The sequence below is a fragment of the Dermochelys coriacea genome, chromosome 23, assembly GCF_009764565.3.
Source record: "Dermochelys coriacea isolate rDerCor1 chromosome 23, rDerCor1.pri.v4, whole genome shotgun sequence".
In the NCBI taxonomy this organism is placed as follows: Eukaryota; Metazoa; Chordata; order Testudines; family Dermochelyidae; genus Dermochelys; species Dermochelys coriacea.
In genome coordinates, this window is record NC_050090.1 from 3,148,470 (window position 1) to 3,171,500 (window position 23,031).

At 59.2% G+C, this 23,031-nt stretch overlaps 2 protein-coding genes across 2 annotated transcripts; both read left to right on the plus strand.

Moving 5' to 3' along the window:
- The first annotated feature begins 4,603 nt into the window (after positions 1-4,603).
- On the plus strand, positions 4,604-11,042 carry LOC119846857 (sushi domain-containing protein 6-like). Its single transcript, XM_038381057.2, has 5 exons — positions 4,604-4,794; positions 6,493-6,637; positions 8,058-8,270; positions 9,749-9,896; positions 10,558-11,042. The coding sequence occupies exons 2-5, from the start codon at positions 6,529-6,531 to the stop codon at positions 10,880-10,882; spliced, it is 795 nt and encodes a 264-aa protein (XP_038236985.1). The 5' UTR covers positions 4,604-4,794; positions 6,493-6,528; the 3' UTR covers positions 10,883-11,042.
- Positions 11,043-12,157: 1,115 nt separating this feature from the next.
- Positions 12,158-19,581, plus strand: NCCRP1 (NCCRP1, F-box associated domain containing). The gene is made up of 6 exons (XM_038381058.2): positions 12,158-14,590; positions 16,246-16,314; positions 16,886-16,973; positions 17,739-17,834; positions 18,628-18,769; positions 19,141-19,581. The coding sequence occupies exons 1-6, from the start codon at positions 14,395-14,397 to the stop codon at positions 19,279-19,281; spliced, it is 732 nt and encodes a 243-aa protein (XP_038236986.1). The 5' UTR covers positions 12,158-14,394; the 3' UTR covers positions 19,282-19,581.
- The last annotated feature ends 3,450 nt before the right edge of the window (positions 19,582-23,031 follow it).

Consider the following 23,031-nt stretch of genomic DNA (forward strand, 5'->3'; position numbering starts at 1 on the left):
TAATAGCAATCCAAATGTACAGCGCATGGCACCTTGGGCCGCCTAGGCGCTATCGTAATAGACCTAATAGCAATATCCCAGTGCTGACATGCAGGCCCTTGCCCACCCAGGGGCAAGGTGTAAACGCAGTTCACTTCACACCCAGCCAGCTTCCCTAGAGTGACCTGATGGATCAGCCCCTCCTCGGGGCACTTCCCCATTGCCGCCCCATTCTGTGCTTACCAGACTGATTCCTGAAAGTGACAAGGCGGCTCAAAATCCACCCTCCCCACCGCATCTCTGAGCCCGCCTGTCCTAACTCAGAGCTAAAAATAGCCAGGCAGATGGTGAGATGGGCTGTGACTGAGGAAGGAGGAAACCACTCCCCTAGAACTTGTGGAAAAAATCTTGTGAATAAGGCGGCTGAGCCACCCCTCCACAAAGCATCTTGTTTCATTGCATTTACAGTCCGGACCCCTACCGCATCCCTCCCCAGCGTGGGGCTCCGGAGCTTGGGCCACACACCTCGCAGTCAAGAGGACAGCATGCTTGGAAGGTGCTGGGGCACTGCTGGGAAGGGTGGCCTAGGGGTTAGTAGGTGAGCCTAGGACTTGAAAAGACCCCGGTTCAATTCCTTGCTCTGTCACAGACACCTTATGGGCAAGTCACTTAGCTGCTCTGTGCCTCAGTTTCTCCACCAGTACAATGGGCATAACAGCCCCACCTCACACGAGACAGTGTGAGGGACTCAGAGATTAGGAGAACAGGGGCCAGGTAAGTACTTAAAATAATAATCTAGTTCTTATATAATAATTCCCAGCTCCAATACTTTACAGAGAGGTCAGTTGCCTCATCTGTTTTACATATGGGGAAACTGAGGCATGGGGGAGGGGGAAAGTAACATTCCCAAGGGCAGTGGCATAGCTGGGGCTAGACCCCAAGATTCATGATTGGCTAGCACTCTGTCCATTAGAGACAGAGGAGTTAGGGGCCACCCATGACCCATACTGCAAGTCATTAGACGGTGTTTTCCTACAGTCCCAGCTCCTGGAGACTGATTAATTCAATGTATTACAGTAATACCCAGCTGAGACCTGTGTCTGTACAGCGCCTGGCACAATGGGGCTCCGGGCCATGACTGGGACTCCTAGATGCTACCGTAATACCTGTAATAAATAATACAGCCTAAACAGACCATGGCTGTCTAAAGACTCAAAAAAACAAAACAAAAACCCAAACAAAATCAGAGCATCCAGAAAATTAGAACGTCCCCCTGAGCTCTCTTTCCTCATCCCTCACCTTGCTCAAGAAGTGACTCAACAATTCTCCTTGCTCTCATGCAATGCATCAATTCTCTTCTTTTTAGGCCTTCCCTCTGTGGGGGACATTGACTGGCATAGGCTATTCCAGAATAACCTGACACCGTTTTGTAAAGAAGAAAGCAATAGACCAGTGCTTCCCTGATAGGAGACCATTCCTCTCCTGGTTAAAACACAATTGTGGTTGGTTCAGAATCGCACAAAGTGGGGTTTGTACTTGCAGGAAATTCTCCGGTAGCATATTCTCAGCCCATGCACCAATAAGCAAGCTGCAAGGCAGAAATTCTCCCTACCGGATCCCTTGTCTAGGGATAAGAACGTAAGAACGGCCATACTAGGTCAGACCAAAGGTCCATCTAGCCCAGTATCCTGTCTTCTGACAGTGGCCAGTGCCAGGTGCCCCAGAGGGCATGAACAGAACAGGGAATCATCAAGTGATCCATCCCCTGTCACCCATTCCCAGCTTCTGGCAAACAGAAGTGAGGGACACCGTAACTGGCCATTCTGGCTAATAGTCATTGATGGACCTATCCTCCATGAACTTATCTAGTTCTTTTTTTGAACTATTATAGTCTTGGCCTTCACAACATCCTCTGGCAAGGAGTTCCACAGGTTGACTCTGCATTGTGTGAAGAAATACTTCCTTAGCTAGCATCAAAATGGGTCTGTTTATAGATGATTACCAAGTGCTCTAAGAATGTTCTGAGCTATACTTGGAAGTTGGCCTCCTTATAGTGATGTTTGTCAAGGGGATGATATTTTTTACCAATCTAGCTATACTGGTACAGCCTGCTAGTCTGTTGATGCAGTTATACCAGGATATAGGTGCTTCACCTGGATAGCTTATTCCCCTTCCCATGTAGGAATGGTGCTACGCTATAGGTGGTGGAATTGCTTTAACTGGATCAAAATAGTTAAACCAGTACAACTTTAAAGCGCAGTGAAGCATTTCAAGAATGGGGCACTCTCTTATTAATAGCCTGAAACCCACGTGGCATAGTTATAAACAGCTTACTAACCCGGGCGGTTGAATTGATTGAAAAAAACAACTTTTTAACTCAGAAAAATTTGGGAGGAAATGAAAAATGTTTGGGTTCCATAAAAAAACTTCTGAGACTTCTGATGGGGTTCTGCCAATTTTTTCCCCTTTGGCCACCAAAAATGGAGGAGGGGGCAGTTGGAAGCCAAAAATATTTTAGTTTTTTTGGCCAATGAAAACCCCCAAGTTTGTATTTTATTTATTTTTGCTTTGGCTGATTGAAAAGTGACATTTTTCAAGGGCTGGAAGCCAAAAATGACTGAGGGTTTTTCTTCCAAAACACCCAAAAGATTTCGAGGGGAAAAGGACAATTTCAGGAAAACAAAAGATTCTTCCACAAAAAAAATGTTGGGGGGGGGAGGGGACACAAATAAATAAATAAATGGTGGGAAAGAAGAAACTCGTGTGAAAGGTTCATAGACCCACTTTGATCATCTGATCTGACCTCCAGGATAAACCAGGTCCTAGGACTTCTCTGAATGAATCCCTCTTTGAGCTAGGCAGTTCTTTTACCAAAACGGGCCAGGTGGTGGGTTTTCTTTTGCCAAAGTGGGTCCCACCCCAGCCCTGATTGCACCTGGAGAGGTCCTGTCCAGCATTGTCACCAACCCCAAACCTGGATGTGTTCTAACACTTGCCCCGGGAGATGCCCTTAAATATCTCCTTGGGGGCCTTCCCTGGCCTATTGTCCCCATGGGAAGGGCTGAGCAGGGAGGGAGCCTTCCGCGGCTCTGCAGGTCGGGGCGGCTGGCACCTCCTGGATAAGTGCTCTGGTGGCACACTCGGGAAGTGGGTGAGGTACAGATGGGCCACAAGGTCCCAAGGGGTGGGGGGAGCCAGGATACAGCTCTCCGGTGTTTTGCCATAGGGCCAGCCAGCCATCAGTCCTAGGTACCTCGCCGTTGGCTCTGAATGCCTCCCGTCCCAGGCTTCCATGTCCAGACCAGGCTCCTGCTTGGAACTGCAGGCACCCAAGGCTGGCAGGGGCTGCAGGGGACTCGGGAACGGGGAACCGGGGACAGGCAGGTGCCCAGGGACTCTGGGTAACAAGGAATGGGGCACTGGGGATGGGCAGGGTTCCCAAGGGATTCTGGGTAACAGAGGCTGGTCCGGTCTGGGTGGGCAGGAGTCCTGGGGGATTCTGGGTAATGCAGGTGCTAGGGCCCTGGGGGATTCTGAGTACAGAATGGGGTGCTGGGAGCTCATTATGTCAAAGCAAAATGGTTCAGGGCTGGATGAGCAGAGTGATGCTGGGAGGTGGGTGAGTGGGGAACAAAGGGAGACGTGGGACCCTGATCAGAGCAGGTGAGGATTAGGCAGGTGTGACGTGGGGGTGCAGTGCACAGGCTGTGGGGGGAAGGGAGTAGGGGGTCTGGCTCAGGCTGGAGGTGCAGTGGGGAAGTGCAATGCATAGGTGGGAGGCAGTAGGGGCCTGGGGGGAGGGGAGCAGGGGTGTGGTGCACAGGCTGGGGGTTCAGTGCACAGGCTGGGGGGGAGGGGAGAAGGGGGGTTGGCTCAGGCTGGGGGTGCAGTGAACAGGCTGGGAGGCAATAGGGGCTGGCTCAGGCTGGGGGGATGGGAGAAGGGGGGGCTGGCTCAGGCTGGGGGTGCAGTGCACAGGCTGGGGGGCAGTAGGGGGCTGCCTCAGGCTGGGAGGAGGAGAAGGGGAGCTGCTCAGGCTGGGGGTGTAGTGCAAAGGCTGGGGGCCAGTAGGGGGCTGGCTCAGGCTGGGGGGGAGGGGAAAAGGGGGGGCTATTCAGGCTGGAGGTGCAGGGGGATGCAGTGCACTGGCTGGAGGGCAGTAGGGAGCTAGCTCAGGCTGGGGGGAGGGGAGAAGGGGAGGCTGGCTCAGGCTGGGGGTGCACTGGCTGGGGGGCAGTAGGGGGCTGCCTCAGGCCTGGAGGAGGAGAAGGGGGGCTGCTCAGGCTGGGGGTGCAAGGGGTACAGTGCACAAGCTGGGGGGGCAGTAGGGGGCTGGCTCAAGACTGGGGAGAAGGGGGGCTGCTCAGGCTGGGGGTGCAGGGGGTGCAGTGCACTGGCTGGGGAGCAGTAGGGGGCTGGTTCAGGTTAGGGGGAGGGGAGAAGGGGGGCTGGCTCAGGCTAGGGGTGCAGGGGGTGCAGTGCACAGGCTGGGGGGCAGTAGGGGGCTGGCTCAGGCCGGGGGAGGAAATTGACTCGCGCTGGGAATTACCCCCCCCCCCGCTCGCCCGCCGCTGCTCGGATTTTCTAGCCGGCCCCTAAGGCGGAGCCGGCGGCTTTAAAACCCGCCCCCGGCTCGGCTCCGGCTCCGCTTTGCAAGTTGCTCCCGCTGCCTGTCGGGCCCTGGAGCCGGAGCCGGAGCCGGAGCCGCGGGGGGGGACTCGCCCAGCGCCCCGTGCCCTGCGGGGTGACCCCGGCTCCGGAGCGCCCCTGGCTAGGGGGAGACGCGGCCGCCGTGATCCGGAGCGCCAGGACCCGGTGAGGGGGTCTCTCCGGGATCGCAGGGGGACCCCTATGGGGAGCAGGCAGGAACCCCTGCTGGGGCAGCGGCAGGGGCGGGGGTCTCATGGGGCGCGGGGACCCCAGATGAGGTTGGGCTGCAGAAGTTGGAGGGGGGAAGAATCTTCAGGGGTGCAGGGACCCCGGGATGGGGGGTGGGGTCTGCCGGGGCGCAGGGATGGGGTTTACCTCCTGCCTTTCTCCAGGGGTGCAGGGATCTATCTGTCCCGATTTGAAGAGAGGTACCTGACTCGACTCCCCTCCTCTCCCCTGAGCAGCTGGCCGGGACCGGGACCTGGACCGGGACCCTGGGCATATTAGGGATGTGTGGGTGCCCCTTGACAGTGGGGTGGGGGAGTCGCACCAGCTGAAGCTGGCTGGATCCCCTTGTTGGCCTGGGGCAGGGAGAACCCTGTGGAGTCCCGCTTTGGGGGGTGCGGGGGTTTACCCTTTGAGTCCTGCCCTTAACTCTGGCACTGATGCTAAGTGCTGCCTCTCCTGTGGCTCCTGGCATGGCCAGCCCTTTTTTGGGGACCTGGGCAGGGGGGTCCCTCCTGCTCCAGGCCGCTTTGAAAGCCAGTAACCTGTGGAGCCCGTGGCTGCCCGCCATTCCCCCGCAACTCAGAGCGCCGGGTGGGTGGCCAAGCCACAGGGGAGATGCTTGGAGAGTGAGTGGCTTGGGATCCGGGTGCTCCTTGCCCCCCACAGGCTGCAGAGAAAGGAGCTGTGACTCCCACCAGGGCACAGGCTCGCAAGTAGGGGGAGGCAAGTGGCCCCCACATCCAAATCCTGCCCTAGCTGCTAGAGACCAGCCGTTATCAAGCCCCTTTTATCTAAAGCATTTTTGATGAACCTCTAACTAAACCACGGGTGGGCCTGAGAGCCACGTCTGGGTATGGAAATTGTGTGGTGGGCCATGAATGCTCACAAAATTGGGGGGTGAGGGCTCCGGTGGGGCTGCGGGCTCTGGGGTGGGGTCAGAAATGGGGAGTTAAGGGTGCGGGAGAGGGCTTGGGTCTGGGACAGGGGGTTGGGGTGCGAGTGGGGGCGTGAGGACTCCAGTTGGTGGTGCAGGAGGGTAGGGACTGAGGGTAGAGAGGGGGATCAGGGCTGGGGCAGGGGGTCGGGGCACTTGAGGGGATCAGGGGTGCAGGCTCTGGGCGACGCTTACCTCAAGCTCCTGGAAGCAGCGGCATGTCCTATCTCTGGCTCCTACGTGGAGGCATGGCCAGGCATCTCTGTGCGCTGCCCCGTCCACAGGCGCCGCCCCTGCAACTCCCATTGGCCGCAGTTGCTGGCTGATGGGAGCTGCAGGAGCGGCGCTTGGGGTGGGGCAGCATATGGAGCCCCCGGCTGCCCCATGCGTAGGAGCCGGAGGGGGGACATGCTGTTGCTTCTGAGAGCCATGCGGAGCCATGGCCTGCGCAGAGTGGGACAAAACCTGGACCCTGCTCCCTGGCAGGAGCCCAAGGACCGGATTAATACGTCTGACGGGCCAGATGCGGCCCCTGGGCCGTAGTTTGCCCACCCCTGAACTAAACCAATTTCTCCAAAGCCAGTGGGTGTCTCTCTCCAGGTTCTGACCCATAGCTTGGTACTGGGCAGGGCAGGGTGGTGCTCACTTTGTAAGATGGTTTATCAAGTCATACAGGATGGTAACATGTTGGCTTATTGCAGCTGGTTCTGCAGCTCTGGACAGAGGCTACGGGTGAGATGGCAAAGGCTCCGGGATGTCCCAGGCTCCGCCAGCCCTCGTGTTACCTCCCCACGGCTCTGTTCTTCGCGGCACTCTGCGGCTCTGGTGCTGTCCTCCGGAGGAAAGGTACTGGCTGGTTCTCACCTTCCAAACCCGCTCGGCTGCCTTTCCCTCCCCTCCTGGGTGAAACCTTCCCATCAAAATGTTTTTGATGGAAAATCGGGTATTCGACTACTTGACAATTGGGTATTTGACAATTTTCTGGCCAAAAAAAAAAAAAATCTGCTTCCCCCTGGAAAACTTGGATTTTTTTTTAAACTGAAGAACTGAGCACCTGAAAAGCAGAATATTTGCATTTGGCCAGGCTGCTGTGGCACCTCATGGGAGTTGTAGTCTGGATGTCCCCTGCTCCTGTTTGCCTCTATAGGCCAGTTAGACTATGCTTCCCATGATGCAACATGGTGTCCATTCGTGGAGACTGGAGGTGGTGAATTATGGGAGATCCTGGCTCTGGTGTATCATGGGAGTTGTAGTCCAATCACACAGCCCGGCCTATAGAGGAGAATGAGGAGTGTGAGGCACATTAACTACAACTCCCATGAGGTGCTGCAGTAGCACTTCCAAATTGAAATATTATTTTGGGTGCTTGAATTTTTGCTGAAAAATCAAAAATTTCTGGGTGGGAAAAACCCGTTTCCCGACTGTCTCTGCAGCCTGCCCCATAGCTCCTGCCTTGGTCCCCAATGCCGCAGCTCTAGGAATGGGGAGGGGTGGACGCTGGGCTGGCTGCTCGCTCGTCTCATGCCCCTCTTGCAGTAGATCTAGCCAATCTGGTAGCTAAGGTGCCAGTAGCTGGCTGAAGTTAGGTGCAACGGCTGGTGCTGGGGGGAGCCCTTGGGAGAGAGCTTGATCGAGATGAGGAACGTAAAAGCCCTGCCAGCTCAGCTGTGGGTTTGCGGGCATTTCGCTGTTGGTGACTCACTACTTTTCCATCCCTGCCCTGGAACCAGAAAGTCCCCCATCATGCTGGTTTTGAGGTCAGCCCTAATCAGGCTGAAATCTGGAATGAAGCTGGGGCAGGCGACCTTCCCAGAGCAGCCAGATGCCACAGGGAGCGGCATGGGGGACTCGGCTCCTCCAGATCTAACCTCTCTCTGCCCTGGGGGAAATTTGGGGTGAGAGGAGAAGATCCAAGGGCAAAAGGAAAAAGAAGAGTCTGGAAGGATGCTGGGGTCCGGAGGGAAGGGAGAGAGAAACCAGCACCCTGCCCTTTGCCATCTCTGCGAGATAAGATCTCCCCATCCTCCAGAGGTTACAGATCGCCAGTGACTCCACTGGGGAGAGATGCCCCATTCCCTTGCTCTAATCCACTGGACTCCACTCCCTGCCTAGAGCTGGGGATAGAACCCAGGAGTTCTGGCCTCCAGCAACTTCCTGCTCTAACCACTAGTCCCCATCATGCTTCACTGCCTTCTTACCCCACCGAGGGGATCCTGGCCCCCCTTTCCCCGTTTTAACCCTCAATGTGCTTGTTCCTCCCTTCCAGATTGCCAGTTCCCGGACCCCTCTGATCACACTACCTACAGGTGCGCGTCCTTGGTGTGCAAGCTGTCTCTGGGCAGCGGCGGGTTTAAGGCTGGCTCCATGGTGCAGCATTTCTGCGAAGCCGGCTATGTCCTGGCCGGCCACCCTGGGGTCTCTGTCTGCAAGGGTGGCCAGTGGAGTGTGCTGAAGCCGGTCGTCTGCAACCCCCTGACAGGTCAGTGCGCGCCCAGCCTGGCTGTCCCTCTCCTCCTGCTGCGATGGGCAAGGGCCTCTGCCAGAGACGTGGTACCTCTTGGGCCACTGCCACAGCTTGCAGGGCCTGAAAAGAGCAAAAAGAGCGCCCGATAAAGCCTAAAATCCAGGTATTCGCCCCATTCTGCAGCCGGGGAATGGAGTTCCGGGTTTACCAGGGTCTATCGATGCCCAACTCCCATGAAAAATCTGGGCCTTAGAGCGAGTCGCCCCAGGCTCCTGTGCCCCACAGGCTTCATCTGCACGGCGAGTCTCTGACCCCGGGCCGACGGGTACTAACCAGAGCTGTGGACTCGCTCAGGCTCCAGCCGGCGCTCTGGCTCCTAGGCCCGCCACCTCCCTAGGCTTCGGATCCCGAGCCCTGGCAGCCACACGGCTGCATTTAGCACCCGCGCGCCAGGCTGCGTCGGAGCAGGGCTCTGAGACTCGCTGCCGGGGCCTGGGTAAATGGACCCATCCAGGCACTTGCCAGCAGTTGCTCCTGGGCGCCTTGCCTCTGCTCGGGAAGCCGCGTCCCGTGGTGTGTGGGCATCTCCCTGAGGTCAGGCTGTGTTTCCTCTCAGTCATGTTCCTCTTCCGGGGGCGGGGGGTGAAGCTGCCGGTGGAAACTTCCTCCTGCTCCATGACGGGGACGGGGGGGTGCAGCCGTGTGACGCCTGCCGGGAAGGGGGGGGTGGCGGTGGTGGTGGGGATGGTGGATGCACAGAGGAGACCCCCAGCCCTTGCGGCCCCATCTGCCCCTGGGCTGTTCCCTCACCCCCTGTCCTCGCTGGCATCCCCATCTCTGGTCCAGGAGGGATGCTGTCACCCACAGGAATTGGGGAGCTTTGCTCCCTTATGCCCAGCAGTGGTTGGGACAAGGCGGGTAAAACCCAGCCATGGTCAGTAAAGTGAGAACAGCCTGGTTAGTCCCCAGCCTGCGGTGCTGTCCCTGCTCCAGACCACTATAACCTATTGACTAAAGGGCAGCTGCATGGCCTAGTGGATAGAGCATTGGGACGTGGGAGACCTGGTTATTCCCTTGGCCAGCTGGATGACCTTGGACAAGTCACTGCCTCACCCTGTGCCTCAGTTTCCCCGCCCACCCTTTGTCTATTTAGACTGAGCTGTGTGAGACAGGCCGGGGAGGGGGCAGTGTCTCACTCTGGGTCTAGGCGGCGCCTGGCACAAGTGGGGGAGCCCCGGCTGGAGTCTGGGCAGCCCCCAGTGCAATGAAGGTCCCCCAGATCTTGGTGTTGCCTGGTGCCGTGGGGTTTCCCTTTATAGAGGCCTCTGTGCACCATCTGAGGCCCGGAGGGCGCACGTCCCCCATCTGGGTTTCAAGTGCTTCTGGCCTCTTGTTGTTTAATGCATCCCCTTGGGGCCCAGGCTCAATTTTTGCAGGTAACTATGAAATAGCCCGCTGCTGTGTGCGACCCGCTGACCTTTTTCTCCCCCCAGGATCCCCGGTGCCTCGCTCCGGCTCCGTCATCGCTGTCTCCTCCATCCCCATGGTGGCTGCGGCTTCGGTGACGGTGTCAGCCCTGCTGCTGGTGGCCATGGTGTGCGTCCTGGTGGGGCCGAAACCCTGCAGCCACTGGTGCTGGAGGTGAGCTCTGCCGCCTTTCTGGAAGGGGGGGGGGGTCTGCCCTGGCCGTAGCAACGATGCTGCGGGTGGGGAGGAGGCGCAAACCTCTGCTCCCTTCTCCCACTAGTTGATGCTCCCTGGGGGATCCAGCCCCCACCCTGTGTCTCTCCCCATCCTGCCCAGCCCCTGGGGATGCCTGGGTCTGACTCGCCCTCTGGCCTCGACTCATCTTTGCCCGTTCAGTCAGTGCTGACCCCGACGTGGGACTAGGGGGCCCCACACTGCAGGGGAAGGGGCTGCGCGGAGGGGGCTGGGGAAACTGACGCCCACCAAGAAGGGAAGTGACTTGCGCAGGGTCAGTGTAAGGACCAGGGTTCCCAACCCCCTGCTCTAACCACTAGCCCCCACACTCCTCCCAGAGCCAGTGAGAGAACCCAGAAGTCCTGGCTCCCAGCCCCCTCTGCTCTAACCACTAGCCCCCACATTCCTCCCAGAGCCAGGGAGAGAGTCCTGGTTCCCAGCTCCCTGTGCTAACCGCTAGACTCCTTGCACTCCACCTCCACTATTCCCTGTTGTCATGGCGGTCCTACCCCCATTGCAGTGGGGCCCCGGCGATGGCGGGGAGGGGCTGGGCCCCGGGGTGCAGGTGTGAACTTGACAAGGTCTCCCCGTCCCCGAGCAGGTGGTACGAGCCCATGGAGGAGTCCGAGGTGAGAATCGTCGACAGCTGCCCGGTGCCACTCCCGTCCTACGAGGAGGCTGTCTATGGCTCCCAGGCGGGCCCTATGCCACCCACCTCCACCACGCCGACGCCCCTCGTCCTCTCCAGGGGCCTGGCCCCCCCATCGGAAGCAGCCGAGCCCTGTTGGAGTCCAGAGGCCGCCACCCCACCCCCTTCCTACCAAGAGAGCCAAGCAGCAGCTGCGGGTGGCTCCGGTCCGGTGTGGCCCACGGCACCCCCTGCCTGGTTCCTGTTCCCTGGGGCTGCAAAGGACCCGTGCAGGTAGCCGGGGAGCCGGGGGTCCCCTGGCCGGGCCCTGACACTACAGCAGAGACTCCTCGTTTGAAGCAAACGCAGCCTGCTCCATCTTTTAACTTGCTGGCGGGGGGGGGAAGAGACCCCCCCCCCCGCGCCCATTAACTTGGCACCTTGTGAAGCTGATGGGACCAAAGCAGCCCCCCTCGGAGGGGGGTGTGCAGCCTTCTGCCTGGATGGGGCCCCCGGGGCCAAGGGACCAGCCTTCTGCACCCCTCCCCGCAAACTAACGACTCTGTCTGTGGGGCAGCCCTGAGGGGCTGACCTTTGCCCACAAGTTGGTAGCCGCCGGCTCAGCGTCTTCTTCTGACCTCTCTGCATTTCCACCCTGTGGGATCCCACTTTTCCCTGCCCCCCGGCCCCCCTGACACACTCCTCCCACGGGGGTGTCAGTTCCCGGCAGAGTCGTGAAGGGTTAACTCGGGCTCCTCCCTCCCTCCAGCTGTGAGGATCCTGGGGGTAGTGGGGGGGGAAGGCAGATTCCCCACCCCCACCCCCCCAGTTCGTAACGCTCTGGCAAACATCCCCTGGGCTTGTTTCATTCTTGGTGCTGCCTGGACCCTGGGGGCCTCCTCTGGGGTCAGCAACCTCCCCCCACACCCCCCAAAAGAGACCCAACTCCCCCCCCAGCTTTCCTGACTCTTCCTGCGCTCCCCCCCATGCACCATCCGTGTGTCCCTGCTGCCCCCTGCTGGAAAGGATGAGCCCAGCCCCTGCACCGTGGGCGCCTCTCTGTCCGTCCGTCCGTTCTTGTGCATGTCCCTGCTGGAACGAATGAGCCCTGCCCTGTGTGTGTCTGTGTCCCTGTCCATGTCCTTAGTGGAGGGGGTGAGCCCTGCCTCTTCTCCCCCACCCCCCAGCGTCCGTCTGTCCAGCTCCATGCAGTGTGCGTGTGTATTAAAACGGCCCAGCACCCCCAGGCTGCTTTATACGTGGACCATACTAATGCCCGCCCAATCCCCCTCGCCACCCAGGCTGGGGGTGCTGCTCTGTGGTGCTGGAGCTGGCAGGCAGTGGCACCCACATCCCAGCAGGGGGTGCTGCGGGTCTGGTTTCAATAGCTGCACCCGCGGCCTCCCTACCACTCCCCCCGGGCTGGTGGCTCTTGTCTCCTTCCCTGCCCCTGCCCTCCCCACCCCCATCACCCACACCCTCCGGCTTAGCTACAGTGGGGATGAGGGGGCACCCCTGGCCTGGGGAGCAGAGAGCAGGGGGAAGCGGCTGCAGGTTTGGATCCTGGCTGCGCCCGGGCCCCTCTCACACAGCAACCGCTGGGTCTGTGGGTGGGTGCTGGGCAGGGGCGAATCTTGGGCTATTACTCGATGGGGGGGGGGGGAAGGCTGGCTTTCTATCTCCCCTGAGCCCCCCTGTAGAATGTGACAAGGGGGCAGCACCTGAGATGCTCGGTTGGGCCCCTGTGGCTGCAAGTGGCCAGTGGCCCAGGGGGCAGGTAGCCCATGGAAGCTCCTGTGGAAGCCGGGTCAGGTGCTTGGGCTGGCTCACAGGCACAAACACACACACGCACGCGCCATGGGGCTGTTTTTGCACAAGGTTAATCGCTCTCGGTTTGCATTTAATGACTCGGGGTTTGTTTTTCTTTGATTTGATGTATTTATAGGGGGGGGTATTTCTCAACATTCTCCCCCCCCATCTGTGATGCTGGGGCCAGGGTTGTGGTCCTGGGGGCTGTGAGGGAGCCGAGGTGCTAATTAAAGCACTCACCCCGCCCGCCCCGTGTCTCCCATGTCTGGTTTTGTGCAGGGGGAGGGGCTGAGTGTTAGAACTAGGAGTGTGTGTGTGTGTGGGGTTATGAGCCCCCATTTGTCCTTCTGAACCCTCCCCCCTGGCTTGTCCCCCTACACTCCTCCAAAAGGCTGTTGAGAGCCCCCATTGGCTTTGGCTGGGGGAGGCAGGTGCTTGAAATTCGGGGGGAGGGACGAGTGTGGGGGAGGGGGCGGCTTGACATAGCCTCCTGCCTAGTTGTAGGTGCCGGAGGCTCAGAAAGGCAGGGTGTCCCCTCTCCGCCACCCCCCCCCCCCATGCCAGTCATAGCCGGGGGGAGATGCATCCCTTAAATCTGGGCTGGCTGAGACCCGTGCCAAGACTATCACCTCTTCCCTGGGGGCCGAGTCCCTGCTGGCTCTGGCCCCCCTGCTGGGGCTGCAAGGGGGCTCCCAGCTTGATTCCCCAGGCCCACCTGCCCCCCTTTTGTGGAGGGACAGGGCCCTCAGGCCTTCCTCTTGCTGGGGTGCAGGGGGGCAGTGAGTCCCCCTGCATTCGGCATCAGCTCCCTTAGCCCTTTGATTTCATCCCACCTGGTCCCAGGTCCCTGCTCGTCCCCTCACCTGGTGGGACACCCCCGTGGAAGGGCTGCTGACCACACTGGCCCCTGGCTACTAGGAGCAGGGGAGGTGGGGGTTAAGTCAATCCTGGGGCCGCTCAGTCAGGCGGGGCCTGGCTCCCTCTCTGCCCTGCTGTATGTGGCTGCCACAAGGGCCCAGCGGGGGGACCCAAAGCCGGGACCCGCACACCGGTGCTGCAGCCCCCCGAGGGGCTGCTGGGTGATTCCAGCCCCCACCCTTGTGCCCGTGCCAGTCGCAATAAATCCCTTAGCGGGAAGGCTCAAGCGGTCAGGCCGGCCCTCAGCTAGTTGGGGCGTTGCTGTTAGCTGTGATGTTCTGCCCCAGCCCTGGCCGCATCTCTGGGCATCACGCACTCGGTGAAAGGGCTGGGAGCTGCTAGAAACAAGGCTGCTTCTGCGTCCCGCTGGCCCTTTGTCTGAGTGGGAGGGAGCAGCTGCAAGGGCCCAGCCGGCGCCAGGAATCTGGGGTGTCAAGGAAGAAACCGTGAGAGGTGCTGGCCCGGGCGCCTGGCTTCCTTTGTTCTGCTGGGGCTGGGTCAACAGGTTCTGATCCCTGAGCTGGTTTGTTTCAAACCACTTCCTGGTGGAGGGTGCAGGCCCCTGCCCCCATGGAGCTGGAGTTGGCCCAGGTCCCATCAGCACCCCCCCCCGCCCCTTCTCTTCTCTTCCTAGCTCTGGGCAGGAGTGGCTTAGAGGATGGGGGAGGGGATGGCTAGGACTCCTGGGTTCCTGTCCCAGCTCTGGGAAGGGGTGTGTGTTGGGGAAGGCAGAGTTGGGGAGCCCGGGGCTGGGCTAGCAGGGGGCTGTGGGTCAGGAGTGAGGGGCCCCAGCAGAGCTGGGACCCTCCGGCGCTGCAGAGCCGAACTCCCCTTGGGGCTGCACCTCTGTGGCTTGCACAACATGTGTGTACGTGTCCTGCCTGTCCACAGCCCGGGTCCTCACCTCCCCACCCTCACTGCGGCTGGATCCCCCATCCCGAGGTTGCCCCACCAACCTTCCTGTCCCTCCTCCCCTACCCCAGCCGCGTCCCGCCCTGGGCAGGGTGGGACTGGGGCGGCCCGGGCAGGAATCCCAGCTCCCAGTCTCCCTCCTCCAGCCCCGAGTACCTGCAACCCCTCGGGATGGCGTCCCAGCAGCTGCAGGCCCAGATCTTGCCCCTCTCCCCTGGGGCCCAGCCGTGGGGCTGGCAGCAGCAGTTCGAAGGGGCCTGGGAGCTGGGCCGCAGGGGGGTTCCCCTGCCCAAGGACCCTGACTGGAAAGCCCTGTGCGAGCGCAAGCCCTTCGAGAGGAACCTGCTGCAGAGCCCCAACCCCGAAGGTAACGTCTGTCCCGCCGCGAACGACCCATGCCAGCTGCCCCCGCTCCAGCCCCCATCCCTCGGGCAGGGCCTTGCTCCTTGGCTAAGTCAGCCCCGGCTAGGGGGGGAACAGGGGAAACCGGGCCAGGGAGGAATTGTGTGTGGTGTGGGGGGGTGTTGATATGTATGGCAGTAAAGGCTGGGGTCCCATCGTGCCAGGCGCTGCACACCATCCCTGCCCTGCAAAGCTCCCACTCTCGCTGGCCAGGCTAGGCTGTGGGTAGGGGAAGGGGGTGAGGGCGTGAGCTGAGGGGGGTGGGGGTCACCCTGGTTAATAAACCCCGGGGCGTGCCTGGCGAGCGGAGGGTCCGTGTGGAACTCTCGGAGGTAGGCGAAGTTCCCCTCCCATGGAGCTATTTTGAAAGGCTCCTCAGAGCCAAGCGTGGGTAGGCTGGAATGCACCTGGGGGAGCCTGACTAGCTGCACCTCCCTACCCCGCCCGTACGCCAAGCACCTGCCTCTCTTGCTCCAGTAACTGGCCCAAATGCCGGCGCTTCTACCCCCAGGGCTGCTCCGGGACCAGGCAGCGCAGGAAGGGTTAATCAGTGCTGCTACCCTCCCCTGCTCTCACAGAGGAGTCCTGTGTCAACAGCTGCCCCTCCCCAGAGGTGGCTGCATCCCAGCACTGGGGAGGGATCTCTGTAAACAGCTGCTGGGCTCCTCCCCAGAGGTGGTTGCATCCTGTGGTGGTTCTGTGCAGTAGATGAACTGCTGTTGCACCCTACTCCAGAGGCAGCTGCATCCCAGGGCTGGGTGAGGGATCCTTGTGTCAACAGCTGCCACCTCCCACCCCACGGGCAGCTGGTTGTCAGTGCAGGGGGGAGGGATTTTGAATAAAAAGCCCCACACATCTTACCCCAGAGACAGTCGCATCTCACTGCTAGTTGAGGGTTGGCTGTATAAACTGCCACCATGCCCCACTCTAGAGGCAGCTGCATCTCAGGTGATGTGATTCCCTATTTGGGACGTGCTGTGGGATCCCTCAGGCGGGTGTTAACATCTCTCCTCCTTCATGTGGCCCGAAGGCTGCCCCGTCTCCGGGGAGGTCTCTGCTGAACCAGTTCGGCTGCAGGGAAGGAGGCTCAGTGGCCTGTCCCAGCTCGCCGGCTCGTCTCTCTGGAGAAAAGGATTTAGCTCCAATGCCAGTCTCAGCCTCCTGCCTGGAATTGCCCCGGGTGCCGTCAGGGCAGCTGCTCTGGGACTGCTCCATCAGCTTGATGAATCAGCATCTCCCCCCCCCGGTCCCACATGCTTACAAATAGTTCTCCCCCATGGCGCCTTCTAGAACCACCACTCCCCGGCTACTCTCCGGGGGGGGGAAACTGAGGCACTGAGCAGGGAAGTGGCTTGGCCAAAGCTATGCAGAGAACCCAGGAGTCTGGGCTCCCAGCCCCTCCTCACTAGCCCCCGCTCTGTGATACAGCCCAGGCATCCTGACTGTGATGCTAACCACTGAACCATGCTGCCTCCCTGTAAAGCAGCCAGAGGAAGGACAGAGGGAGAGTGGGGACCGGGGGGGGGGCTGCTGGGTATGATTGTGGAGGGCTGGGGGGTGTTGTGCTTAGGCTGGAGGGGTGACTGTGTTGTGTGTTTCATTTCTCACTCCCCCCATCAGGTGTGAACATTTCAGAGCCAGCTCCCCACCTGCCACCCAACAGCCCCCAGGTGCCACTGGAGTCCTTGGGTAAGTGCAGGGAAGGGGAGCCTGGGCCGGGGCTGGTTGGCAAGGAAACAAATAGCCCCCTCCCCATCTGTCATCCTCCTATGGGGCGCTGTGCAGCATAGGGATTGGACTTGGCCCTGCTGGAGAGCCGGGGGCTGGGAGCTGCCTCGTGTGTCCCAGGAGAGGGTAGCACGAGGTAGGAAAGCCTGCCTCTGCGTACTTCACCCCTGCTTCATGGCCTCCCCCACAGGGCTAAACTGGGTGCCCTTTGATTTCCCTGGGGGCAGCTGCATCCCTGTATAAACCGCTGCCATGACCCACCCCAGAGTCAGCTGCATTGCAGTGCTGAACGCGGGCTCCCTGTATGAACTGCTCCCATTTCCCATCCAGCATCAGCTGCATCCCTGTATAAACCGCTGCCATGTCCCACCCCAGAGTTAGCTGCATTGCAACTCTCAATGGGGGCTCCCAAGCACCAGCTGCATCTTGTGCCCCGGGCTCCTGGTAGAAGCCTCCCCTAGCTCTGCAGACCCGGTTGCTGTCAGGGAGGCTTTTTTCTGCTGCTTTTAACCCTCCTTGTAACCCTTCCAAGGTAATTTCAGCGGCTGGGCCATTAGCACCGAGAAGCTGCCTCCTCAGATGGCTGGCAAGAAGCCCGGCTCTGAGGCTCCGCGCTTCAGGTGAGCAGCTGTCCTGGGCTAGCCTGGGGATCTGGTGGCTACTCGTGGCTGGGCCGTAGATGTGGTTTATGGCCCTCCTGTCACCCCCTGGGTTCGCACAACTCAAGCAGGAGATCCAGGCACACTGGGCACGCGGCTCCCTGGGCTGGATCCGAAGAGAGGGAGCCGGGCATGTGTCTGGCCAGCTAGTGCAGCCCTCCCCCCGGGGGGGGCGGGGATGGGGAGGGGGAGGCAGGCCTCATTCTAGAGCTGCTGGACTTTACTTACCTAGCCTGCGGCACCACCCAGCCTAGGTTAGTAGATCGCCCCCATGTGGCGACACTGGCCGACGCTTGAGGGAGGACGGGAGGGAACAGCCCCTCGACTGGAGGGAACAGGGGGCGGGTCTGAGTCCAGCAGCCTCTGTGAAGAATTATGAGTATTATTTATTAACTGGCTTACCGTGGCACCCAGGTGTGCCAGTTGTGGCCCAGGCCCCCAATGCTCCAGGAGCTGTACATTGTCATTGCTATTAGGTGTATTACGGTAGCACCTTGGTTCCCCAGTCGTGGCCCAGGCCCCCACTGCGCCGGGCGCTGTACGTTGTCATTGCTATTAGGTGTATTATGGTAGACCCTCAGCATCCCAGTCGTGGCCCAGGCCCCCATTGTGCCAGGCACTGTACGGACACAGAACAGAAAGACGCCCCCTGCCCTGTACGCCCGTCCCCTGCGGTTCCCGGCTGCCCTGCTCCTCCCTGATCCTTTTCCTTTCCCCTCCTTGCAGCTGGTGCGTGAAACAGCAGCGGGTGGACCTGCTGGCGGAGGGGCTGTGGGAAGAGCTCCTGGACTCCTACCAGCCGAACATCACCGTCATGGACTGGTACTGGCTCTCCTTTGAATGCCCCGGGGGGCGGGTCCCAGTCACTGCCACCACGGCTCCCTCCCCCAGTCCCTGGTCCAGCTCCTCAGGGCCAGATATGAGCCTTGCCTTGGATCCCCTGGGGGCGCTGGCCAGGGCATGGGGCACCGCGGTGCCATGCCTTGGTTGGGCCGAAGGGGGCGCAGTGTCCTTTCCCACGCCCTGCGCAGAGCCATGTCCAGGCTATGGGCAGGAAGGACGGTAGGGCAGTGGGGGTGGCGCTCAGCTGAGAATCAGGACACCTGGGTTCCATTCCTGGCTCTGCCTCCTGGGCGACCGCCCCCTCTCTTGTGCCTCAGTTTCCCCACCTGTGATCATTTGGGAGTCCTGGCTCCCCATCCTCTCTGCTGTAACCGCCAGACTCTACTTCGCTCCCAGAACTGGGGGGAGAACCCAGGAGTCCTGACTCCCGCCCCCAATACTATCTACTAGACCCCCTCCCCGAGCCAGAACTGGGGACAGAACCCAGGAGTCCTGCCTTCCTCTCCCCCACTCTAGCCGAGGCTTCGCCTGTAAAATGAGGATCTTGATCCTGCCCCCCTCTGGGAGGTGCTGTGAGCTCTGCTGATGAAACGCTGGGTCACAGCTGCGGCTTCGTGTGGTTACTAGTTGCCAGAGAGAAATGGGATTTCTTGAGCTTCCCTTATGCCCCCCCTCCCCGACCTTCATTCCCCCCCCACCTCTGTTATGGGGACCAACTCCCCCGACCACCCCAGATTTTGGCTGCTGTTAACTGCCCTCTGCTCCGGCGCAGGTACGAGGACAGCCGGCTGGCTGGGATCGTTTACCAGCTGCACGTCTGGCTGCTGGCCGGCAACGGGCAGACGCCCCTGCAGGAATTCCACCACGAGGGCCCCGAGCACGGGGCATCCCTGGAGAAGAAGAACTGGTGCCATGTAAGGGAGACGCTCCCTTCCCCACCCGTGGGAAGGGCAGGGGGAGAGGGGCGAGACAGCTCAGGGGTAGCAGGGGGAGGTGGTGACTTGGATACACAGTGTCTGGGCTAGGTCCCAGTCTCCTGGGCATGACCCCTTAGGGAAACTGAGGCATGCATCGGCATCATGCAAATATTACAGCTGCTTCCCACTTGGTCCCAGGGGGCTCGGGCCTTGCCAGGGCAATGGCAGGGGCTGAGTCCAGAGAAGGAGACGGGGAGTGGGGCTGAGCCCAGAGGGGGAGATGGGGACAGGGATGGGGCGCCAGGGGTGGGTCTTGGTATCTCCTTGGGGCCATGGGCTCAGGTCCTGATGGTTTCGCCCTTTCCAAGGTTTCCCACGTTTTCCACGGCTATGGGCCGGGAGCGCGCTATGTCCATTTCCAGCACCGGACCTTGGACGCCGAGACGCAGGGCGGGCTCTGCCGCACCAGAGCGACGGACAGCAGCGTCTCCGTGCAGCTGCGGGACTGACGGATGGACGGGCCAGCAGCCGGGGGCGGGCGCGGTTCGGTTTCTGTTCCCCCGGAGGGCTGACGACAGCACCCAGGCAAAGGTCGGTGCTGGATTCACTGGGAGCTGAGAGCCCTGCCCCCTCTCTGTGCCCTGGGGGCAAAGCTGGGGCTGGGTGGGGCCTGTCAGATCAGCCTTGCTGCTTGGATGGCTCCAAAGAAAAAGGGATTAATAAAAATTCCTGAGGGGAGTGGGGTCTAGTGGTTAGAGCAGTGGGTCTGGGAGCCAGGACTCCTGGCTTCTATGCCCAGCTCTGGGAGGAGAGTGGGGTCTAGTGGGTTAGAGCAGGGGTGTGGGATGGGTGTCAGGACTCCTTGGTGCTATTCCCTGTTCTGGGAGGGGAGGCATAGTGGTTAGAGTGGGGCTGGGGCAGTCTGGGAGCCAGGACTCCTGGGTTCTGTTCCCAGCTCTGGGAGGGGAGTGAGGTGTAGTGGTTAGCCCTCCTGGTTTGCATTTCTGATTCGGGCTCAGTCTGTGACACTGAATCAAGGCTCATCAGGTCTGTGCCCCAGTTGCCCCATGGGGTGATACTTGCAGGGGAGCTGGGAGGCTGCATTCAAGATGGGACTGAGCAGTGGCATTAAAGAATTTCTGGTGCTTCCTGTGAGCCTACAGCCTGTCTTCTTGGCCTCCACCCCAGTTCCCCCTTCCCCTGTGGTACACCACAGCAAGGGTTTATTGAGTACTACCCCCTCCCCAGAGGTGGTTGCAACCTAGCGTTGAGCCAGGGTTTCTTGTATAAACAGCCAGTGTGCTCCACCCCAGAGGCAGCTGCGCCTCAACTCCAGGCAAGGGATCCCCGTGTTAACTGCTGCTGTGCCCCACCACAGAAGTGCTTGCATGCCAGTGCCGGGAGAGAGAATCCCTGTATAAATAGTTGCTGTGCCCCACCCCAGAGGCAGCTGCATCTCAGCGCCGGGTGAGAGATCCCTGTATGAACAACTGCCACGCCCCATCCCAGAGACGACTGCATTTGAGCAGCTGGTGAAGGATCCCCGTATAAACAGCCCCTACCCCAGGTGTCCAGTGGTTTGGGCTCCCTCCTAAGACCTGGGAGACCCAAGCTCCATTTCTTATACCAGCAGAAGCCTGCCATAGCAGATAGAGCTTGTCCCAGTTCCTCAAGTGAAATAAGCTACACTCTATACCCCGGGGGAGAGCCCTATAAACCCTATATCCATCATTTATAGATAATTGTGATATTTCATCTAAAGCATGCCTTGCGAGGTATCGTGGGAAAGGTTATGGTCTGCTGAAAGCCACTGTTCTCTCTAAATCTGTATATCACTGGTGTTTATGACGGTATGAGTGTGTGTTGTCTGGTTGTCACTAAAATATGCCGTGAGTTGGGGAATCACCCAGATATTAAATCCCCAGAGGCACGAACAAGGGAAGTAACCAATGCCCGGGTGGGTGTCGAACAGCTTTTGTCCAGCAAGGGAGTTACAATTCTCTGACTCACCTGCATAAGGCCACCCCAGGGGAATTGCCCAACCTTGCCCAGAAACTTGGCAGTGCCCCCAGACATGCCTCAACTTGTATTCTCCAAGCGCATGGATTTAGGGTATAAAACAGAACACGGGGGTCCCCGGCTTCATTTTTCTCCCCTCCCCCCCCCACGCTGCAAGCAACAAGGACGCTCAGAAGACTAAAGACTCCAACGGGGAGGGGGCAATGGGGGGGACTGGCCCAGGTCTCAAGGGTGAAACCTGTGTGTTGTGTTATGCAGCGGGGTGAGAAACCTGCTTGATCAAAACCCTGCCAAGTGTCTTACGGGTTTAGGATTGAGATAGTGGCAGCTTTTGTTTTCGTTGGTAACTAACTCCGACTTTCCTATCACTTGTAATCGCTTAAATCTGTGACCCTTAAACTTTTGTCCTGGTGACCCCTTTCACATAGCAAGTCTTTGAGTGCGACCCCCCCCCTTACAAATTAAAAACAGGTTTTTATATATTTAACACCATTATAAATGCTGGAGGCAAAGCAGGGTTTGGGATGGAGGTGACAGCTCACAACCCCCTCCATGTAAGTATCTTGTGACCCCCTGAGGGGTCCCGACCCCCAGTTTGAGAACCCCTGACTTAAATCTGTCTTTTTGTAATCAATTTACTGTTGCTCCTTACCAGTGAGTTTTGACTGGAGTGCTTGGTAAATCTGCCCAGGTTTACCGTCCCTTTCCATTGACAATGTGGTGAACCAATGAATAAACTCGCCTTGCTCAAGAAAGGGTCTTGAGCAGTGCCAGACGGTATATTCCTAACATACAGGGCTGGGAGCTGGGGGGATTTGGCTGGTGCCTTTCTCTGTGTGATCCGTGAGTGGCTCTGGGATTCATGAAATCTAGCTGGGTGCGGGACTCCTCATGCCATTGGACTGAGTGGTAACAGCACCTGGTGCTTGCTACCGGTAAGGCATTGACAACCCCCAGGGTAGAGAGACAAGGGGGCCCCACGGTCCTATAGTCCCAGGTTGCACCCTGGGGATCCCATCACACCCGGTAAGAGGTCATTTACGCTGATATCGCTGCGAGGACACTACAGTCTTTGCCACTATAGAAATCGCACCCAGCCACCACTCTCCAAAACTTCCAGCCGCAGACATGGCCTGAGTCGCTCCGTGCCTCAGTTTCCCCAGCTGTACAATAGCGATCTTAGCGCTGCTCTGCCTCGCTGGAGGATAAACTCATTGTGAGGGGCTTAGACGCTCAAGTACTGGCTGAGAGAGCTAAACCCTGAGTGGGAAATGAGAGAGGCGGCGTGGCCTGGCTGGATTCTATCCCTGGCTCTGCCACTCACTGGCTGGGTGACCTTGGACAAGTCACCTCCCTGCTCCATGCCTCAGTTTCCCCATGTGTGAAATGGGGATCCTGCCACTGCCTTCCTTCGTGCAGTGCTTTGCCATCTGCTGCTGGAAGAACTAGCAATTACTAGTACTGTCTCATCATTGCAATTATGTTTATTGCAGGGAAAGGTGTGATAAAAGCCACGTGCGGGGGAGAGGGTTTGAAGAGAATTGGATCTGGGAGTAAAACCAAGCAAGGCCTATGAAGATTACAGTCGCCTGGAAGTATTATGTAGATAGAGCATTTAACCTCTCTGGCTGCTAAATGGATGCTGAATTGGGTCACTCAGACCAGCTAAAAGCTGAAGCTTGTGATCTATTTGTTAATATCAACTGATTGTTATTTGGTACCGCCGAGCACACGCTAGATGCTGGATAAAGTTCAGCTTAACACAGCCCCCCCCAAAGGGGTTTGCAATTTAAAGGGGAATTTACCAGCCACTCTGTACAGCTCTTTGATGCTGAGATGCTTTTCCATTGGCATTTTCTTGCAGGAAAATCACCTAGGTTTCAGACAAACAGCACACCTGTGAGAGCGGGGCTAAAGCCGTCCCAGAAGCCTCAGCCACAGAGGGGGTTGGGGATGTGGGCACGAACCCACGGTGCTGTGATCTGGCAGCAATCACTCAGGCGCCGTGGGACAGCTGTTCCTGGAGGCGGTGGGCAGGCACTGAATACCAAAGCAGTCAGGGATGCAGGTTGCCCGGTTAGAGGTTTGGTGTGAGAGTGGGATTAAGGACTGGCCCATCTTGAGGTCTGGCGGCAGCAGTGGGATTAAGGATTGGCCCATCTGGAGCTTTGGTGTCAGTGGTGGGATAAAGGCTTGGCCCGGCTGGAGGCCTGGTCTCACTGCTTCATCCCGGCCTCGTC